This window comes from Scophthalmus maximus, chromosome 5, assembly GCF_022379125.1.
Source record: "Scophthalmus maximus strain ysfricsl-2021 chromosome 5, ASM2237912v1, whole genome shotgun sequence".
Classification (NCBI taxonomy): domain Eukaryota; kingdom Metazoa; phylum Chordata; class Actinopteri; order Pleuronectiformes; family Scophthalmidae; genus Scophthalmus; species Scophthalmus maximus.
Window position 1 is genome coordinate 10,316,549 of NC_061519.1, and position 16,618 is coordinate 10,333,166.

Below are 16,618 nucleotides of genomic sequence, written 5' to 3' on the forward strand. Positions count from 1 at the left end.
ATTATCCGCAAAAATATATTTCAGAGGTTAGAGTTCTCATACTATTTCATGTACTGTTGGTTAGTTAAATTTACAGGGATTCACAATTGTTATTAGCTATTCAAGTACCATCAAATGCAAATATGTTTTACCACAATAGTTCTTGTACTATTGTACTTTTATAATTGCTTTTTTATTTATTTTACTATCTCTCCCCACAAGTAGTGGAAGATGTTTAAGATCTTCTTTGCAAGTCAAAGCGGCAAGGCCGTTATGTAAAAAAAAAGTGTTATGAGTATACAGAATATAAATAAAATGAATTATCCCAACTGACCCATCACATCACAACTACCACCACCACTAACTTTTAAGTACAAAGTACAGTAAGCTCAGCCAGTCAATAGGCAGACCTTAGTACTTTACATTATGAAACAAATAAAACACGAAATTAAACAAAGACGAACAAATGTTTATTCAACCAATACTCTATTTGTAAAACTTCAAATCCAAACCCCTGCACATTTTAGCATTCCTTCACAAGGCAATACTTACTATACACTCTGTATAAAATGTAAATAGCGTTTTTTTATTGTCTTAAATATTTTTCATTTAATATTTTGTTATCTTTCTACCTCTTCCCTGATGCCTTTTTGACCTATTGCCGCTGCTGTAAACAAGTGGATCTCCCCAACGTTCGATTATTAAAGTCTCATTTTATCTTATCTTCTTAAAACCACGCTTTGTTCACCACAGCATTATCGGAGGAGAAAAATGACCAACCTCTTTCTAGGTCAAAGGTAAAATGTAGTCACGGCTTTGAGCACAAAATAAATAGGTGTGATCCTAAATGATGAATTGAGGCAAAGGAGTGTCACATACTTCAGGATGCACAGTGGAAATGAGTCACACATCATGTCATCTCTCATGACATATTTCCCCCCTGAATGAAAAAAAAGGGATATTGCAGAGAGGGAAATGTACAGACTGACACTTGCCTCCTCTCATACCCATGAAGTACTGTAAATTATTTCAGGCTTGGCTAACGATGAATGGAGATAGGAAATAACTCAGTTATTAGTCAAGGCCATCATTTCAGTGTTTTATTTAAGTTTTTTTTTATACCAAAAATGACTCAGAAAACAGTCCAGGTACATAAGATAGATAAATATTGTAATGTTATTCAAACAGTTCCTTCACATTGTGCTCTGAGTGCTGACGTGAAACAGACTAGAACCAGTACATCTAAAGTGAATCAAGGTTGCTCGGGTCTATGTTGTCACACGGTTGTCTGCGAGCCACAGCAGCACAGGCAAGTCCAATTTTCGTAAGGAAATTGCAAAATACATCAGCAAAAGCTGATGTCAGTTTAATTATACAGACACAGTGGAGACGAACACACAAGACATACAGAGCAACATCTTCATCGTCAAGCTCAACCACAAGGAACATTCTGTAAAATGGAGACGCTTGGGTTTTATGAGTGCTTAATTGTTTGATTTTTTAAATAAAGGAGGTATTTTGAATTTGCATTTAATTTGATGACTGAATTTTTTTTTTTGTTTTCCAATTGTGCAATAGGTCCAGGAAAATGACTATATCTTACAACTGCGACAACTAAATTTCTAGTCAAATGTAACAGTAAAAAAAACAAACGTGGGATATTCTAATGTGCCCTTTCAGCATCATTGCCTTGCCAAACATTTCACAGAAGCCTTCCTTCATTCAAGCCATGTGAGGTTCATTTTGTCTGAAAATAATCTTCACATATTGTTTTTTGTTTTATAACCTCATGCCAAAATACATGTAAAACTCACAAACAGCATTTTTTCATCTGCCTGCACTCCTTCTTGTTCAGTTTCTTGAAATTCACTAGTTTAGATACCTAATACCTAGAACAGTTTAATTATTTGAATAAATGAATGTTTGTTAGATTCAGCACTCTGTTGCCTAGGCATGCATTTAAACCCATACTTCTTCACCACAGGTTTAAGATTTTAGAGCAAGGCAGAAGTATGAATTTATATTACTTCACGTAAAAAAAAGAAGATAATACTGACAATGCTACAGTTGTTAAGTGTCTATTCATAGTTTTTAAAATATATCACAATTTAGATTTTTCTGTATAAAATAAACACGACAGAGTTAAAGCTATATGTACTTGGCAGACCTCACATAATTAGAGGCTTTAGAGTTTATATTTCATAAGGCACGATCCTGGTGATAGGAGATGTCGCTGGCGCCCTCCTATTTCTCAACGACAACGATGTCCGCCACTCCGTGCACTTGTGAGAGCTGTTTACAATCGAGAGACGCCACCAGCTTCCTGGGTCCGGGCTGGGTGGGGATGAAGTGCTCCGTCAGTGTCACAGTGGAGTGACCACCAACGTCACTGGGAGGGGACAAATAGGAGAGAAAGATTAGCCTGGGGAGGGAAAGTGGCGGGGAACATGTGGGAGGTAAGAGAGGCAAACGGCTCGTGTTCTTACCCCACAACCACTTCGTGGCCCTTTTGTAGGCCCAGGCCTTCCACTCGGAACACCACGCTCTTCAGTGTGCGGGGCAGGGGGTTGGTGAAGGTGATCTTTGCCGCCATCTCCTTGCCAACCACGGCTTCTCCCAAAGGCTGCCGGGCACAAGTAAAGAAGAAAAAAAAAAAAAGTCAAAAGGGCTGAACAAAAACATATTTGTGTGAAGATGTAATAACGCCATCATAGAAATTGCAGAGCTAACCGCGCTCAATTGCCGATTCCAAAACCTACCGTGATGTTGAGGTCGGGTGTACGCAGCCTGAAAGAGGTCTGGCTGGCTAACACTTGCTGCGTCTCGCTGACTCTTCCAGACAGGGTCAGCATCAGGGCCGCTTGGTCCACCAGCTGGTTTTGGTACTGCTGGTAGGGCAGCACCCACTCAATGGTCTTTTCTGTGCGGAGAGACGTGGAATAGGAGCAGGGCTCATTATTTAGCATTTTTTACAAAGCAAATTTGACTCTCTTTTGAGTTATTAGTTTCATATTAAGCGTGCTGAATTAAGAGAGAGAAATGTATTTCTTGATTCGGGTGCATTAAGAACCAAGACAATTTGCCAAATCATTTTTTGCATTGTTTACACAATGAGGCAGGTTAAAAGATTTCCGGGTCCTTGACTCTTTGACAAGAATCTACTGACTAAATTTGACAACAACACCAAATTGCCAATTTAGGTGCACCACTATTGTATGTCACTCTTACAAATAAGAAGCCAGGTTCACGAAAAAAAAATAACTCTTGCCAAATTCAGTAGTCTCAGGGTTTCTTTGCGTCAACCTTACTGGTATAACCAGCTCAGCTACTAGTGGACTTTATCTAGATATCACTGTGTAACAGACACAGTTGACTGACCTCAACACTTGTACTACTGTAACATTTTTAGATTTGACCATCATGCCATCATTGTCACGTTTTCAGCAAACGTCACACAAGAGTAAATATTCTTGAACCAATCATTTTGGAAGGAACCGCAACAAGCTGCACAATTAACACTTGCTTATCTACACATCAAGTAATTAGCTTTGTACACACAATCATTTGATCCATTGCGCGTATAAAAAGTATAGACTACAGCAGCCTTAAAGCTCAACGGAAAAAAGCCAACCTTCGTTGGGCAGTAGCTCCACAGGGATCTGGTCCTTCTTGATGGTGCCCTTCAGCACACCGGTGTAGTACATGACAGCCGCCTGGCTGTGCAGTGTTGCCCGACGAGGCTGTGAGCTCAGGTTCTTCACCAAGATGCTCAGCTTGGCGTCAGTGCCCATCCTGGGCCCCTCGCCCTCCATCTTCACCTCCACACCGACGTCCTCTGCCATGGGTGCGGAGTAGACCTCGGGCTTGCTGCCAAAGCGACTAGCAGTCTCCACGGCGATGCGCTCCTCCTCTGAACCTGGTGGAGGAGAGGGAGGAGAATGGTGAGTGCGCCTCATTCAGCCTGAGGTTTCAGCATCGATTGACAGATACAAGAGATGTGGCATGCAGCCCTTCCGAACGAGGCAACACGTTTTAATAAATCATCGCATTCTGAAGAAGTGTTGAAATAATGATGCTTCTGAAAGCTAAAACTAAATAGAGTGACAGCTGGCAAAGTAAAACGTGGTTGCCAGTACCTTCTTGGTGTTTGTACAGGTGTGTGATGTCGGCCCGCTCCTCAGAGCCCACGGCTTTGGTGCTGATGCAGTGGCCGACCGCCTTCTTCTCACTGTGGATCTGGCTGAAAGTGCCATCCAGGCTCCTCTGCCAGTAGATCTTATCACTGTTGACCTGACAGGAAAGACGGGGGGAAAACAAACACGTCAAGATCAAACTGTAGTCATGTGAGATAGTGATGATGAAGTCGAACCGGAGTATCCATCACAATCTCATGTGGATAACACAGATGACTTTTGGTCTTTGTCCGGGGAGATCGGGGGGGGGGGGGGGCAAGAAAGTAGTCTCATGTGATTCTAGCTCCAAAGACCACTTTGTCACATCCTTTAGTTTGACCACCTTAACTTTGGTAGTGCATCCTTGGTGAGGTGAATAAAAAAAAGACCACTGTTCGATTGCCAATTCACAACACTCACCTCAGCGAAGACAAAAGGCGTGTCATGTTTGAGGTAGACTTGGCCGGAGCGGATGGCGTTGACAGAAGCGGGTCCACAGCGGAAGGTGCCCTGACTTGTTTCCTGTGGAGTGGAGTCGACAGCCTGCCAGCCTCCATTGCCAGGAGGCAGGTCCGGTCGGGCCATCCAGCAGTCGTTCCATACGTGGAAATTCCTTAGGGTAGATGGTAGAAAGATGTTTCAGGGTCAAGTCAAGTGACAAGGGCACTGCTTTGGGAGCATATCTAAATTTAAGCTACGTTCCTAAGGTATGGATTTAGCAGCGGGTAATTTTTCCGAGCAGGGTGTGCCTGTCCATGTGAAGTCACGCAGCTTACCAGACAGAGTCACTATTGAGGTAGTCGATCGGCTCCATGTCCTCATTGAAATACACATCCGTAGTGAGGGACACATCCGTATCGTGAGCAGACTGGAAGTTAGTCACACTGCGGGCGGGTATCCCAAGACACCGCAGCACTGGAAACGAAGATAGACACACAAAGATTTATTCAAACTTATTTTAATGAAAACTCATTAAATAGTTGAATTATGTTCCCAGATGCTAAAGATGTGAGCCAACAGATTTGGAATTTCTTCGCATGGTTTGACGGAGAAAGTTCAACAACCTGCATGAATGAAAGCAACACGTGTGTGGCGCGACAATCCGCGACAAAAGTAGGAGGTATGACAGGAATGCCAATGCAAGGTATTTCGGGAGCACATGAGCTACGTCCTGCCATCAGCAGCAACGCTACAGCGGTAGTGCGAACAAATGCTGCACCGTGCAAGCACAGATTAAATGAAATGTTCTGGTTTAGAGCAATGGGAGCTGATTGAAAAGTCAGGATCACGATCATTTGGAGAGTGAGTCAAATTCATGCGAACACCGGCAAACACCTCCTTGGTATTGTCTGTGGCATTTCACACGCACACAAGCGCGCCACACAAATACAATCTCTTCACATGCCTACTGCCAATGCCCACCAAGCTCCAGGATCTCTCTATAAACAGCATGTGGTCTCCCTCCTTCTCTCTTTTTATTTTTTTTACAAACTCACCTGTTGTAGTGACCCCAGAAAACACCCAGCACTGTCCATACGACACGGGCGTGCCATCGGAGGAGTGGTACTTCCTCAGGATCTCCACGCTGCTGCTCCACGCAGCAGGGGAAACTCCATCAGAGTAATTCCCAGACCAGTTCCCCACCAGGACCCCAAAGTCATCCTGAGCGTTTATCTGAAAAGAGGACGCAGCACAATCAATGACATGTGACTGCCATTTTCAAAGCAGGACACAAGACATGATTAGGGCTGAAGACATTTTTGTTAGTTTAAGGGTCGCTGGGCGTGTATTTACTATTTAAACAACACTGGGGCTGGATGGAAAAATGACAAACGTGTCAGTCTGAAATTAGCATAGACACTTGCCTCCATTACCCAAATGCAACTCAAATGCCAACAGTTCAATTTTATATGTGGGTGTCTTATGCTATCAGCAGCTCATGTAGCCTCAGGCCACTGGCCTCAAGCAGAGAAGAGGACTTGTCTACAGAGGTCTGGTAACCTTACTTCTTTCTTCACCACCAGATTTTCTTTTCTTTCTAATTTTCAAACTTGTAGTCCTAAGAGACTTCACTTCAAGCAACAAAAAGCAGAATATAACTTCATTTACCAATGCAAATTGTACTCCCCTTCCTTTGATGGGTGAAATTAGCGGCGTTTCCCTTTAAATTTTACAACTAAATTCAAATTTCATGGTGTATATATTATATGACTGTTATATGGGAGTGGATTTCTGAATAGTGCCCCGTCAATGATAGTGGGATGTCAATGTTTCACAGATTTATTCATTTCGGCTTAAAAGAGACATGTATCCGTGTAACTGTCTTACCAAGGCAGATACGACCCTGACCACATTGACAGGATCCCTTCGACCAGACGGAGGCATGTCACTCTTCTCCAGGATGAACAGACACGCATCCAGGATTCTTTCATGAAACTACAGTGTGGGGGGGGAATAAATCACATTTTCATTCAAATAGACAATAACAACCTTGGTTGTTTACAGCATTATTCTCAAACAAAGCTAGAACTAATACGATTTGCAGCTTGGACCAGCCTTTATGCTTTAGACAAGGCTACTGAAAGAAAACTAACAGCATGTGCCACTGCTGTGGCAAGCTTGGCTTCTCAATGACAATGAAGGCAGCAGCACCTAGTTTACAGCAGAAGAATTATGTGTGGCAGCCATGGTTGCCCATTGTCTCGTTTGTTTTGGTCACAGTTGGACAATAAGCTTCACAATCAATAAATCCCGTGAAAATCCCAAAACCAGCCATGACTTGATCCTACCAACAAGTACTACCTGTGTGGCTAGGGCCTAATGTACCTGTATTTCATCCTGTTAGACATGCTGTTTTGAACCTGCTTTAGAGATGTACACCGTCAGTAGGAACAAATGGACTGAGCGTCTTGATAGGCCGTACCTGTCCAAAGTTCCACGTCCGGGCACCGATTTGTTTCTCTGTGCCGTAGTAAATCCTCCCGGTGTCGTTCAGCACGTACTCCTTCCTCTCCTCCTCGTCATCCAGAAACACAGTATCCTCTGAAAACACATGGCACAATCACATCTATGTACGATAATTCATCATTAAAGTTCTCACAGGAACAATTCTGACAATACTGTTTTTAACAGACACTGAGGCTTTCTTTACTTTCACGTACTGATACTGTTCTCTGTTAACTGTAAGATCACATGAAACCAACCACAAGAAATAAACAGCAGACATGAGCACTTTTTTGTTAAATTTCAGTAGAACTGCAGAATTTCTGTTAATGATATAGACTCTGGTCAAGATTTGTGGCGTGTCTTCCTGTCTGTGAAAGAGACCCAGAATCCATGCTCTGTTCACCTCTTTGGTGACTAAGCCCCGAAGAATGTGATTTCTTTTCAAAGATGATGTCCTCAAAGAGTCTACAAGGCCAGGAAATGGTTAAGAAACACAAAGACTCCTTAGACCTTGCAATGGGGGCCCACATCCATTCATGGGAAGTCGTCTGTTTTGAGTGACATCAGCGCTGCACACTCGGGCGTGACCCCCGACAAGAGCTTCACACGAATAAAGTATTATTTTTTATCTCTCGCTGATTCCTCTGTAATTACCCGTTGGTGGGGAAAGGAACGTGAAGAAGAAAAGGAAAGCAGTAAAAAGCTGCAGAGTGTTCAGGATGGACATTAAAAAGAGGGAAGTGTAGTGGAGAGAAGAGGTCATGAGGGATGACTGAGAGAAAGAGGGGAAGTTATGCTTGGGTGAGAAAGGAGGAGGGAGAGAGAGAGAGAGAGAGCAGAGCATAACAGTGTGTTGAGATTTTAAAGGAGCAGAGGTACAGGGAGGTGAAGTTGACTATCTGGCAGCGATGATGATTGTGGTTTTCACTTCTTCACTTAAAATTTGTGGAATGTATGACAAAATACACATACACACACACACACACACACACACACACACACACACTTGATGAGGAATGAGTAGGAGAACAGAGCAGTGGGGTGATGGTGTGAGGGCCCGGTCAGCAGATAGCAAGAAGGGAGTGGGACTGAGTGGGCGAGGCATAAAATGGAAGGAAACACACTGGAGGCAGTAAAAGCGAGGGAGAGGACAGGTTGTCACCAGCTGCAGGATTACTCAGAGCTCGCCCCGTGGCGTTTAATACAGTAATTGTAGGATTTTTGACTTTTATGAGCGCGAGGTAGAAATTGGTCTCGGGAATAAGAGATTGAAGGAGGGAAGAGGAGATAGGGCGCGCCGCCAAAAGCAGCAACCCCATAACGGAAGGCCATCTTTTAATCGAATTCAGGTCCGCATTTTTTAGTTTGCTGTGTTGCAAATACTCAGCTTTTTCTCTCAAATTTCCGGTTTAGATGGTTTACAGGGCTCAGCAAAGACACTCCGTGGAATAAACAATCATTTCCTAATGCTTCGTTTAAATGAATGAGAAAATAATACTTACACATAATTTAAAAAAACAAGACTGACCTCTATTTACTTTTTAAATACAATAAGTGGGGAAATGAGGACATACTAAACTCCTTATTTAACTTATCTTACAGAAGGAGTTCCCCTGTTTTGACCACAAATGTAACTCGATTATTTATTTGATATAAACCCACAGATGATTATCCCCTGACTCTGCATTACCTCTCAGCTCGACATGGCATCTTACTGATTCACACACATTCATACAACGCTGCTATTCAATGTGCTTTTTTCTATCACATTCATACACATTCAAACACTGCCGGAAGAGCCACCTTAAAGCCGGGATCGAACCGCCGACCTTCGGGTTGATGGACGAACGACTCTACCTGCTTAACCAAGCCTACAAATGTTCACCTTATCGGAAAACTCCAGACGTCAGCTGTCCGCTGTGTCTTTTTAAGCTTGTACCACACATTACTAGAGAATCCAATTGTCTGAAGCAAAAACAAATCTTAAATCTGTCTGTATCTATAATTCTTGCATAAATCGGATCACTGAAGGTCAGATTCGTCTTGAACAAAAAAATGGTTTGGTCACAAACACTGTTCAATGTGGAGCTTGAGCGGAATGACCAAGCACGCCAGCTGTCTTGAACCGTAGCCAGTGGAGTTACATAAGTCCCGTAGTTGCACACAGGATCACGCTGTAGCTAGTTGATTGACAGCAACACGGATCGAGTTGGCCCTTTTCACCCGTGTGTAACATTATATGGGGACTCCTCTCGGAGATTACGGGGGCTGAACAGACGGCTACAGCATTACTGCTATCTGAATGATGATGCCTTGAAACAGCAGCTATGTTCTGGGAACGTCTTTGCCTGCATTTGGGTTGTATCACACTTTCTATGCAAAAGAAAAAAATATTGACTGTTTTCTCCTCTTATCATAGATTGCTAATCTTCTTTGCTTCCTCATTTCTGCATTCCTTCCTCTTTATTCACGTCAATGCTCTTACCTTCACACCAAGGGTTGAAGAGCATGATGATGTTCTTGCTGGAGTTGTGAGTTGTCGCGGCCTCGCCTCTCAGGGTGCAGGTGGTCACACTGAGCCCGTACAGGCCGATCACAGCGTTGGCCGGCGAGTTGACGGACAACTTGACCCTGTTGCCGTTGTCCAGCACGATCTTTGCCTCCCAGCGTTCATCCTCCAGGTGATCCACCAGCGGAATGATGACGTGGGTGCCTTTGGACACCATCGGCAGGGGACCTGCACCAGACAGGTCATACGTGAGTCAGGTTGTGTTAGAATGCAGCAAATGGAAGAAGAACAAACAACAACATTTTATCATTAACTTTCGTATGTAGGTGGTGCTGCACAAGTGTTGTCTATGAAGTAAGGTGCAATGAATTTCCTTTTTTGTTACGGGACATGTACTTTCTTTTGGAGAGTTACATGAATGGATCGCTACCACTCTTTTATACATTGGTAAATATGAACAGCCAAGAGACTGTTGTTCAGCTTAGCCTAAATACTTACTCACTGCATCCAACTGCATGAACAATGATGAATTGGTAAATGAAGCTGACGCAACCAGCCTCAATTGAACAAATTCTTTAAAGTAAACCTTTGACTGGAAGAACAGATTGAAACATTTAAGTGACGGTCTCTACTTGAGTCTGTTCCAGCCCAAAACAGCATGTCAGTGTGTACGCACATAGTTTTCACATTTTGTGGGGTTTTGTTGTGCAGCTTTAAGTATCTTAGAATCATACTTTGCTTTATTTGTGAGTGGAAATCCCAAGTAGTGCAGCTTCGCAAAATGTTTTTCTCTGTTTCTCCGCTACGTATCCTTGGAAATGTGTTCGACAGCAGCAATGGCAGTACAAGGACTTCATTGCAACGTAGTTGGCTGCGAGTAACCTTTATACTTTACCACTGTGTCAAAGTATTTGCAAGTATCTCTTGGTGGGTGACACACTTTCAAACCTAACTGTTAACCACGCAGGCATCACAGCCTCCAAACCAGCTGTAGAGGGTTTCTCGAGGGTTGGAAAACATTCCAGTGCTGTATAAGACACGCCTCCCAGCAGATAGTCAGGCACATTTGTGCGGGATGACTATCTTAATGTTCCCGTGGACGTGACCTGATGTTTTGTTGAGGCCTAACAAACTCCAAACAAACTTTGAACCAACAAAAATAGTTAAATCTGTCCCACCAGCGAGGATAAGACTTATTGGATGTTTTCCCCTGATCTATTTGCTTTGCTGCACCCCCCTGATCTTTAGCTGCCATTGACTGAAGCAAGCATGGAGTTTCATTGTTCTCCCACTGCACTCAGTCAGCGCCCGCATTCTTCCTCTATCACCTCCGAGGAATTGCTCAAGAGGAAATCGATGAAAAAAAGCGCTGCCCTCTTTTCTTAGAGCGCCGACACCTTTATCGAAATAGACTTCTCGGACTTAGAAAGCGACAGTGATGCAGAGCTACAGCACGTGGTGCAATGCTTGGAAGTGTTTCACTTCAAACGTGACTGAGAAAGCAAACGTAATTAGAGTGTGTTGAATGTGGATGGATAGTTATGTGCGCTCTTGTTCTCCTTCCCTCCCATAGCACCTAACTATCTAAGCAGCCGGTGACAGCTAATCACTTCCCTGCGGTGATGTAATTGCCTTCTGTTCCCAAGTGCGCACTGGTTCGTAACAGTTGTGAGGCCTGCGAATACCCAAAGGGAGGCGCTCAGTGTCCTGAGGTCTGGAAACTGTTAACACTGGGCTGGTAGGTGGAATCCCAAACTTGTGGCGTATGGTTGAACTGCTGCTCCATTTAAACGTGATAACTATGCATGGCATTTGGACCACATATCCCACGCATTGTTTTGGTTCAGGGGTTTGTTCCTCTGTATTTCACATGAACACTGGTTAAGGTATCCACCAATTTCACCCATTGATATCTGTTTATTCATCATGGCAATGGTATGCCTCATCTGTGAAAAAACACCCGCGTAAGATGAACTTCGTCGTCACAACCCATCACCTTCCAAATGTCTCCATTTGAGTGTTGGTTTTATTTCTCTTTAACACTGTTAATTATATAAAGCAAAATGACGGTTTGGGCAAGATTGCATTTACAGTGTACATTCATATATGGGTGTATGTGTGTGTGTGTGTGTGTGTGTGTGTGTATGTGTTTAATCTTGATATTTCAACCATTTATCCATGACGATTACTTTACCATTTTAGCTGTTTCAATGCTATTACTAACCATTTGTTTACTTCTCGTTTTTGATTCATGATCAGATATGAATATCTATAAGCTTCAACTATTTATTTGTTGTTGTTTTTTGGCTTACCATTTCATTTTTGTATACAGATATATGCAGTTAATGTATTCCTTTTAAATGATTCCATTATTTCTATTTATTCCAACCATTGATCCACTACTTTTACTTATCTATTTCAAGTGTTTATCTGTTACTTTTAGCAGACCATTCTTATTGTATATCCATTAGCTGCTTTCTTTACTGTTTCATTATCTCGGCAATTTGATGCACTCCACTATGGTGTTCTATGATATGTTCTATTAAAGCCTAAACCATGTAACTGATGCCCAACTCAGCAGATGACACACACCATTGATCAAGTTCATCTCGTACCTGTTTTCAGGTCCAGATGCAGCTTGTCCGTGACTGCGTTGAAGGGCCTGTTGAGCTCCAGCTCTATCTGGAAGGTCTGCCCCCTGCGGATGATCAGTTCGTCGCCGTGATACACGTCCGTGTGGTGCTCCTGCCGGTTCCGACCTGTCTTGGAGCTCAGCAGATCCACCGAACGCACCGACAACTTCATTTCTGAGAGAGGACGTTCAACATCAAATTTAAGGCGTCTGAACGTATTGCTGCTGCTATCTTATGATCACGATATGTGCATGATGCAAAATCAGCCCAGAGAGTTGACCCTTGTCCTTACACACCACAACACAGTTTACCTATATAGTCAGTCGTATTACCTTCCATTTCCTTCGCTTCTCCATTCTCAGGCGTTGGCTTGGCGGGCTCTGGGGCCGGGGGTTTGGTCACTTCGACCTTGTCTGTGATGTCATAGGAGGTGCTCGTGTTCTGGCGCTTACAGCAGCATGGGCACATCTTCTTGAACCACCGGCGACAGGCTCCCTCGTCCTGTTTCTTCTCCCCCTCTTTCTGAATGGTCAGCTCCACCATGGTGGGCGGGGCTGCACCAGGGAAGCGCCCGACATCCGACGCACCTCTTACTGTCAACCTCTCACTTGGCATTCTGAGGAAGCAAATCAAAAAAAAAATCTTGTTTCAGTACCAATCAAAAATGACCCTGGTAATACAATTGAATCATCCCACTTTTCCAAAAAAAAAGATGTGTTGTAACTTCACTGATCAATTCAAAGGGCCCGTATTTCAGGACCCGTATTTGCATTGCCGTGATTAGACTGGCCCGCAACTACAATTCACTATCCGCTTAAATGTGACTTGATTGGCTGATGCCCCTTGAGAAGTTTTTTCTCAACTTCTATCGCAAAGTGAAGCAACGCAACCACAATGCAGTTTGGCAACACATGACATCACCCCATTCAAAGTGATATGAGCAGTGTTTCTGCTGAGGTATCCAACGTGTGCGTGTGCTCCGTAATAAGACAAATATTGTAAAGAATAAACCCACTTCCTCTCGCATATAAGGGGTTGTTGAAACGACAAAAACAATGTTTTCTCTCTTACCCCTCACATTACAGTAGGGAAATTGTAGGGACAGTGTGTGGCTGTACATTTCGGCCCAGGGCAAACTAACTTCTATGTAAACAAAAAAACATCTCTTGTGTTTCTTTGGTTTCTCCATCACAAAACAGCCATTATGGTTTAACTTTTCCCACAATTACCGCGTTCCAGATGTGCATTCTACTCGGCCCGAGCATTGTGGGGTATTTAGCCTCTCATCCGTGTAAGCTGCACTTCCTGACCATTCTTACACGCCTCCTGGAACAAGCTGTATTTCATCATGCCTCACCCCAGCTGATGGAGCGCAATATAGTTTTTCTGTGCGTGTCTCTGAGCACGTGGGTGCACGGGGATACACTGGATCGTATGAACATTAATCAAACTGCCGGGTCTCCTCCCTCTCATGCAGGGAGGGTGGGATCATAACGGAATTAGATCATTTGTCACATTAAAGATAAGCGTGTGACCTGGGGCATCCTGTTGGCCAAACGACTAGGGTGCATAGCACATACCACAAACGCCCTGAGCAGTGAGTTCCTGGTTCAACTCTGCTCAACTTTTCATTGCATATCATTCCCCTACTGTCTGTCCCGCATTTCCCTTCTGTCTTCACTGTCCCTGTCAAACAAACAAACAAGCAAACAAAAATAATATAGAGATAAGCCTCAGGGTTTAAATGCCATGTGCCAAAATCAGCAAAGGGGAAAGTGAAAACAAAAAGTGTTTACATAAATGAAACAGAGGGAGGAGGCCTTTCCCTTTCCCCCCCGCCCCTCCTTTCGCTCCGTCTTCTCACCATCTGCAACTTGTTCATTTCCACATAAAAGTTGCTCAGGCTTGTGGCACTGCACGCAAAATCTCAATTTGTTGTACCCAAACTGTAATGAGCTGCAAGTAATGCATGTAGTAAGTTGGGATATATGCAGCGCTGTTAAGTAAACACAGAGAGGAGACGTTTTGGTTTATTATTATTTTTTTTTTTTTACAAACACTCCCTGCGGTTAGATGCTGATGCTACTCCTGTAAAACTTTCCATTCTATAGCAACGCACACCCACGCAGTTCGATGTGAGTTGACTGAAATAACAACTGTTGCTAATAGATGTATCAGTAATGGTGAGCTGGTTAGTTAATGCTGACTAAAAACTTGTACCCCTTGAAAATAGAGAAGTAAGCCCGTGAATGCTGCTTTGGTTTGTAGGTAGTGAGCACCAGGCAAGATGTTGGCAGCTTTACGTTGGAGGAGATAAAACACGCTGCCATTCCTAGTTAAGGTGGCCGAAGTATGACTCCCCACATCTACTTAGCCTGCTGCCTGTTTCAGTGCATCTCACTATGTTGTTGTTGTTGTTTTATTCCAACTTAAGCATTCTGCAGTGCAGAGTAGAGGTAGAAGTTCAGGCTGCACAGGTGACGCGAGGTGACGTCTCGGGAAAGCTCCTGCACATTTCATACAGACGAGCGACGACGAGAGTCAGATGGTGTTGCCGCTTGAATACCATTGCAAATGGTTAAATATCTGCATGGAGCAAGGGCCTTCACACGGGACAATGGTGAGGAAGGGGCGTTAGGGGAGGGGCACCTCGCAAAGATGACGTTCCCATCCTTTCAATCTGTTTCCAATTCCTCTCAGTAATTGACAAAAAAAACCTTCACTGCCATCGTGACGGGCGTCATGGAGCAAGGAAACTTCATGTTTAGCAAAATATGACCTCCACTCTAGACTCACACTGTCACACACATCAACTTCATTATGGAAACATTGCTTGGCCCCTTTCTATAGACAATGGCTGATTTAATATTTTGGGGGGAAATTCAAAAGGCAGAAGCACAATAGGCCAAAAAAACCCACAAAAACTGAGCAGAGGCTTTTCATGCTGTTATCTGTGTCTTCAACTTATCTCTCTTCTGCACCTTAGGTGGCCCATAAATTGGCCAATTAGTCATCCACTCAACCCCATAAAACCATGAAAAGCCACAAGCCCCATTTATTGGCAGCGTTGCTCTCCCCTCACGCTTTAATGCACAAACTTAAATGGGTTTATAATACAGCCATCAGCCAAGCTTGAAATGAAGTGTTACTTCTTCATCTCTCTTTTTGTGTGTGTGTGTGTGTGTGTGTGTGTGTGTGTGTGTGTGTGCTTTGCCCGTCACGACCCCAGCATACTTCATATGTTCTACACGTGTCCTCTGACTCCTCTCCTTCAGCGGGTCTCGGTGAAGCTCGGCTGCTACGCCCACTGGCCTCTGAGATAACAAATTCTCTGGCTGGACAAATGTTTGTCAGGTGATGCTGGTCCCGTGGAAATTCGATTAGTTGAGTTAACTTCAAGATTTTCAAATTAAAAGCCTGGAATGAAGCAAAATCTTGTTTGTTGTGCACTTAAAAACTTGGATCTAAACATCCTTCGATGTGTCTGAGAGAAGGAAGATGATCAGCTGCAGCTGGTTGGCCACCAGCCAACAACACTGAAGGCATGGAAAAGACTTTAAGTTGTTGACTGTGTTTTTAAAGCACAATGGGGAAGAAGAAGAAAAAAAATCAACAAAACAACATTTCAGACCTATAGGAAGGATAAAGAGGTCTCCTCCTTCTGGGAAAGAAACCAAGTGAGGTGATTAATTGGATTGTTGTTGCAGTTGCTAACAAAGGGAAAAAGTTCAGCAAGTTCAAGGGATGAACTTCATTCACAGAGGTGAGAAACCCTTGAGATGCAGGAAGGATGCTCAGGCTCGACGAAGACAAGAAAACACCTGGTGAATGGTGTAATAAGTGAAGTGGTGCAATACATTTTTGGACGTAACCTAACCGTCACGTCTTTCTTATTTTATGAGATTAGACCCCCCCCCCCCCCTCTCTCTGTGGATGATTAGAGTATAAACCCTCAACCCTGTTTAAAAAGAAGAAACCGTTAGGTCCGGAGTAGTAAGAGTAGGTGTGACTTACTTTTCTGTGCGTCGATTGTTCTTCGATTTGTTTTTGTTTTCTCCTTCAGCGTCAACTTTTGTTCTTCTTTCACTCGCTCCTTTCTTGGATGTGAATACTTATATCCCTTCCCCGAGCACACGCCCCTCTTCCCCTGCAACTCGGTCCACCCCGCCCCGCCCCGCCCCGCGCTGCACGGCTCAAGTTCCCCCCGCTCCCACCGGGAGGTCCGATGGGTTGGAGCGCGCTGCGTAAAAGAGCGCACGCAGGGAGTTTACAACATGACGCATGGCGCGCGCGCGCACGCAACCACACACACGCACACACACAAACACACACATATACACACACATACACACGCACACACACACACACACACGTACCCA

General features: G+C 43.8%; 1 protein-coding gene across 1 annotated transcript; it reads right to left on the bottom strand.

Moving 5' to 3' along the window:
* Nucleotides 1–1,064: 1,064 nt before the first annotated feature.
* Nucleotides 1,065–16,387, bottom strand: tgm1l1 (transglutaminase 1 like 1). Its single transcript, XM_035633622.2, has 14 exons — nt 16,254–16,387; nt 12,572–12,855; nt 12,222–12,413; nt 9,583–9,834; nt 7,075–7,193; nt 6,480–6,587; nt 5,648–5,825; nt 4,928–5,066; nt 4,572–4,764; nt 4,116–4,269; nt 3,611–3,895; nt 2,739–2,899; nt 2,466–2,602; nt 1,065–2,368 (listed from the first exon to the last, which is right to left on the bottom strand). The coding sequence occupies exons 2-14, from the start codon at nt 12,852–12,854 to the stop codon at nt 2,224–2,226; spliced, it is 2,346 nt and encodes a 781-aa protein (XP_035489515.1). The 5' UTR covers nt 12,855; nt 16,254–16,387; the 3' UTR covers nt 1,065–2,223.
* Between the last annotated feature and the right edge of the window lie 231 nt (nt 16,388–16,618).